This window comes from Numenius arquata, chromosome 1, assembly GCF_964106895.1.
Source record: "Numenius arquata chromosome 1, bNumArq3.hap1.1, whole genome shotgun sequence".
NCBI lineage: Eukaryota > Metazoa > Chordata > Aves > Charadriiformes > Scolopacidae > Numenius > Numenius arquata.
Genome location: NC_133576.1, coordinates 117,061,182 through 117,067,181, shown reverse-complemented (window position 1 = coordinate 117,067,181; position 6,000 = coordinate 117,061,182). Strand labels below are relative to the sequence as shown.

General features: G+C 39.7%; 1 protein-coding gene across 2 annotated transcripts in view; it reads left to right on the top strand.

Moving 5' to 3' along the window:
* Positions 1-317: 317 nt before the first annotated feature.
* Positions 318-6,000, top strand: part of FRY (FRY microtubule binding protein) — a 174,224-nt gene continuing 168,541 nt past the window's right edge. For both annotated transcript variants that reach the window (XM_074156759.1, XM_074156750.1), the window contains exon 1: positions 318-717. In XM_074156759.1, the coding sequence (XP_074012860.1) occupies positions 648-717 (70 nt within the window). In that variant the 5' untranslated portion in view covers positions 318-647. The remainder of the gene's footprint in view (positions 718-6,000) is intronic.

Genomic DNA, 6,000 nt, shown 5'->3' with positions numbered 1-6,000 from the left:
ACCAGGCGGAAGGAGAGCAGCTGACCAGAGCATGCGGAGGATATTTGTTAGAGGGTGGGTTGTTTTTTTCTCCTAAAGCTAAAGGGTACGTGTGAAATTCCTCCGGCTGCAGAAGAGACGGCTTCAGCGGGGCTTCAAGTTGATACTCGGTTCGCAAGAGGAGGTGCATACGCTCCGGCTGTCATTCTGATGGAAAAAAAAGCTTCAGAGAGGCAGACTGCATGTTATTAAAAGCGCAGCTCAGACACCCTTCGGGAAGATACTCTGACTGTGCTTATGGAACAAGTGCTGTGGTACTGCATATGCCTTAACCGACCGGGGGAAATTTGCCCAGTTGTGGAATGGAATAAATGAAAATACATACTGAGGGGGTGAGGGAATAAAATACCCCGCAGACAGAATTAAGTACGAGCCCCGGAGGAAGAGCAAAGGACAAAAATCTCATGGTGTGTTTTTGTTGTTGAGCGCCTTTTTTTTTTTTTTAATGAGCTTACCTACCATGAACGGAAGAAGTGGATCTGCGGAGACTTCATTTCCTCCTCTGACCCCTCGTTTACATCACTAACTGGTGACAGTCACATCTACATACATAGTACCTGCCACTTCAGCTGCTCAGAATTATAGAAGCCTCTTTGTATGCAGCAGACATGGCTAGCCAGCAGGATTCAGGCTTCTTTGAAATCAGTATCAAATATTTACTGAAATCCTGGAGCAATAGTGAGTAGCAGAAGAGTAATCTTTTCATATTACGCATTGCTTGGTAAATAGCTAGGCTAACCTAAAGGATAAAATCTTGTATTTCTGTATGTTTGTGTTATATAAACCAAATAATTTTTGCTTTCGTCAGCTCTAAAAATCAGAATGGGAGAGATTTAAATAGGTTTCATTAACTGCAAAGGCTGTAATGAGATTATACTAGATTTTGCTTGATTGAATTCTGAAGTTAGGCTGCTTTCTGGCTCTCTCTAATAGTACATTGCAGGGAGTGCATTCCAAACAGCGTTTCCTGTCTACATGTTTATTTGATTTGTTCAGGCTTTATCTGAATATTTTTGAAAATGCTGTTTAATCACAAGGGTGTGGCATTGCTCAGAAGTTGGTTTTTATTAATTGTGCACCGAGGACAAAAATATAATGATTTTACTTAAGGTCTGCAAGTCATTATTTTAATGTGACGAAAAGCAAAACATCAGTTGCTTATAACTGCACTTCCTACCCTCTATGCTTAATTTCAGAATCTTATGCAATATTTCCATCCAGAAAGAATCCATCTGTTTATCTAATCCAGGCTGGGTTTTGCAGAATGTAAACAAATGGCATTTTAGTCTTCCTTGGTCTTTCCAGTATTGCTGTTCCTGATTTCCATTGCTGTTTAAATCAATCACTCTTTGGATTTTTAGCAATATTATGTAATAAAGATTTCTGAATAAAATTTAGTGCTTGCAAATATATTCAGATTAGGTAAGACCACAGGATAACTCTGGCAGAAATTTGCTTTTTAATTTAAAATACATGAATAATATATTCCTTTTCTATAGAAGCTTGTATTAACAGTGCTAGATCTCTGTAATTAACTGTTTTTAGAAGATAGAACACAATGTCTCTGGAAAAATCCAACTTGGCTATGTATGCAGTAAGGTTCTGATCATCCCACTATCTAGAATTTAATAACTTCTGCATAAAAGACTGGTATTTTAAAATTCTATGGTATAAAACATTCAAAATCTGCGTAATAAAAAGCATGTATCTTTTATTTACACCTGCGAAGAAATAAAAATAACACTATATTAGATGTGTGACACGCAAGGCTTGTCTTCATTAAATGATATCCATAGAAACTGTATTTTTCCAGGCCATTTGTATCCTCAGTAACACTGTACTGCTTGTTTGAATCTGTTTTTCTACCACAAGTGTGAAGTCACCAGGGAATAATACTATTACCTAAACAGCGTTGCTTATGTGCCCTCCTTCTAAAATATTTAGTGCATATTCATACAAATCGCTGTTTCCACAAGAACTGGAAGAGACTTTTATAATTGAGTTACTTTTTTTGACTAATGTTAATCAAATACTGAGAACATAAGTGTGTATTGTGACAACACATATTTCATAACAAGCTAGTCAGTTTATGACAGAAGAAAAACAAGTCACTTTATGGTGCAGAAATCAAATCAGTTCTGGCATTATTTTTGTAATAGGCTACTGTAACTTTAAGTAAAACTAGCACTTTAGAATATGAAAATAACTATATTGTGGAATTAAATATACCACTTTAATTTTTTTTTCTTTTTTCCTCTACACCAAGTATATTGAAAGTATTTCAAAACAGCAAAGATGTTTCTAGTCTGAAATTAGAAGTCCTTAAATGAAATTCCGGTTTAGAGAAATGGAAATAGCATATGAATAATTGGTATTTCTGGCATTCTTTTAGCTGATAAACACACTTTTGACTGTATTTGAATAAACAGTAAGAGGAAATACAATAAATTAATCCAGGTTGACTTAAACTTGTTGCCAATTATTTAATTTTTTTTTTGCTTTCAGTCTGGAAGGCTGTGTTCATAAATCTGTAGCTATCCTTTCTAGCTGAAAAACAAACAATTTGATAAGACAACAGTAGGGAGTTCAAAAGACCTAGGGCTTTCTTCAGCTCTGCTGTGTGATGGGTGGAGCAGAGGAAAACACTTCCCTTGCTTGAGAAACTGCTGGGAAGCCTGCACATGCATGCACAGGAACATGTTTTTCAGAGAATAGGTGCTGTGTCTGCATACCCAAGAGCAGAAGTAAGCTATAAATTATGCCATGGCATTTACCTAGTAGAAAGAGCTCTAACGTACTGTTTTAAAAGAAAAAGACGTTTACGTCCTACAGTATAGATACTGCTCAAATGTTAACAGTGTAGAGGTGCTGTCCGTGTATGTTTATGTAAATTGGCACTTTAAAACAGTAGCATTTATCCTTCCCGGGGTTTATAGTCCCACCAAACCAGTCCTGTCAATTTATTTATGTTTTGGCTTACACAGAGCATTAATATTTTCTAATAGATTGCCCATACCTTTCCGTGAAATATACTCAGTTATTCTACCTGGGGTGACAATTTTCTCTGATTTTGCTCTCTGTCTAAGGTCTTGGACAAACTGGCATTCTTGACGTTCTGGGCAGGATTTCAGTTCGGCGTCACGCAGCGCTTGCAGAGGTGCTCACCTGGCACGCTGCTTGGATTTCCGTGTCTGTCAGCCAGCTAAGGAGGCAGTTAATTTATGGGCACTGGAGTCAGTTCATTTTAGGTACCTGTTAACTATTGTAATCAGGATGATACAGTGGGTGGTGTGTCCCCAGTGAGCATGCACTCCTGTTCCTCGTGGACAAAAAAGCCGAGTCACGCTCTGGCCTTTGAATCATCCCAACAAACTGAGAGACCTCAAAATACTCCTTCCTGCATCTCTCAGAACAGACTTTTGCTCTGCGCAGGTCAATAAAATACTGGTCACGTCACGCAGTTCTGGAAAATATTCTCGTAATGTGTTGGAGATGGGGTCAGAATTGGGAATTTCTGGTTGGAAAGTAAGATTTTTTTTTTTAAATTTTTTTTTTAACTGATCTCATTTCTGTTCGGATATTTTCTTAAATATTCAAATATTTTTGATCAACACTGCACTAGGCAACATCTTCAAACTCTGCATTAGTCAACAACTCATTAACCATTTGCATTACTTCTTCTGGAATTACTGCTAAAATGGCCATGCTTGCTCAAGTTGAATAGTGCTCACTTGGCCCACGGAGGTCAATAAGATGACAAGAATAAAACAGAGCTCACCTAAAGACAATTAAGAGTCTTCTCAGATTTGTTATGAAAATATTGCTAAATACTTTTTGTAAACAAATATTTGTAAAATAACATATGAATCTAAATGTTAAGAATTTGAATCTGCTCTTTTCTTGACTGTTTTTACTTCTTGAATGAATCAGATGATAGTTAGATTTATTCTGAATTTAATTTCAAAATGCATTTTTCAAATTCATAGCTTTTTAAAAAAATAGAAGTTTAAAAATCAAGCTACACAGATCTGGAGTGCCATCAGCATAAACAGCAGGAAAATAGATAGTGAATTCTGGTCTTTGCAGTTTCTAAATGAGATCACCAATTAAGTTCGTTGGAGGAAAGGATTCTGTAGAAGAATCCAAACAGCACAGGTAGATGGCTCACTTGTGCTCTGACAAGTCAGCTCTTGTGTGGGCTGGCAGAAACTGCATTTCATTGTCTCCCAGTTACTAGAGATAGATTTTAAGGTGTCTTTTTGTGTAATGAAACGAGAGGGCACATTTTGCATAGTGAACATTTTAATTTTACTTGCCACTTCTTATAGAACGGAGTTATCTTCAGGAGCTTATTTTAAGGATTACGACACTCATTTACCTTTGAATGGCAAGATGTTTTTTTCTGTGGACTTGCACTTAATTCAGGTTTGGAATAAGGCCTTTTTCAGTATTATGACTTCAGGTCATAATGGCCTTTCCCATGGCCCATACTTCCCTGTATTCTTGCACAGTAGCCACCGTCCACATCAAAATCCTCACATCATCATAATCCTCTTCACCTTTGTGCTGTGCATAGCCCATTGCTCAATCCAGCTCCACATCCTGAGCTCCTGCATGCCCAGTCCCCATAAGCAGTGGCTGGCAAAAGCCACTTGTGGTTTACTTAGTGGTGGTAACATCAGAGACAGCTTAATCCTGGGGGCACATGGGCACCCGTATCAGTTACTGCTTGCATGGCTCAAACACCACACCATCCCCGAGTGGCTCTCGGGGCTGCTCCGCAGCTTGCTCATCACATACGGAGCTGAATGCAGTGCTGGCCTCCAAACAAGTTACGTTGTCAGAAGAGCATCAGGTGTAACAGCAACTTCTTGATGGCTAATGTGAAGCCTGTGGGGTTGCTGACTGCCATGTAGTCCTTCATTAAAGGAGTGTAATATATTTAGCAATAACGTATGACCAGCAGGTTGAGGCAGGTCATCCTCCCCATCTATTCTGCCCTAGTGAGGCTGCATCTGGAGTACTGTGTCTAGTTCTTGGCTCCCCAGTTCAAGAAAGACAAGGAACTACTGGAGGGAATCCAGTGGAGGGCTACAAAGATGATCAAGGGAATGGAGCACCTCTCTAATGAGGAAAGGCTGAGAGACCTGGGTCTGTTTAGCTGGAGAAGAAAAGACTAAGAGGAGACCTCATCAATGCTCTTAAATATCTAAAGGGCAGGTGTCAAGAGGATGGGGCCAGACTCTTCTCAGTGGTGCCCAGGGACAGGACAAGGGCCAACGGACACAAGCTCAAACATGGGAAATTCCATCTCAACATGAGGAAAATCTTTACTTTGAGGGTGCCAGAGCACTGGAACAGGCTGCCCAGAGAGGTTGTGGAGTCTCCTTCTCTGGAGATATTCAAAACCTGCCTGGATGTGTTCCTGTCCAGCCTGCTCTAGGTGACCCTACTTTGGTGGGGGGTTGGACTACATGATCTCCAAAGGTCCCTTCCAACCCCTACTATTCTGTGATTCTGTGATAAAATTCAGCCTTTCTACAGAGAAGATTCATGAAGTCCTGTGTCCATGAGCAAGAGAAAGGGAAGGCTGTGGGCGGTTTCTTAGATAAAAGTCTGCATTACGTGCAAGTTCTGTGCTGCACTATTTTGATATTCTAGTAAGATTGTATTGTGCAGGAAGATGATAAAAGCCATTTTGCAGGGGGTTGCTTATTTGCAGGCAAACATAGACCTGTTTAAAGCTGAACGCTCTGAGCACACTGTACTATCAGACTTGGTGGTTGTAGCAAGATACCAGTGAAGGAGAGACGCTTCTTCATTTTTCTCAGTGCCCACTTAAACAAACATGTTCGCTGAACAAGAAGAACCCATCCTTCCCTGCCATCTCTCTTGCTCTGGCATTCCTACTCCTATAGACCCAGAGGGAGCCGATTCAAGAAGCTGATGTGCTTCAAACTC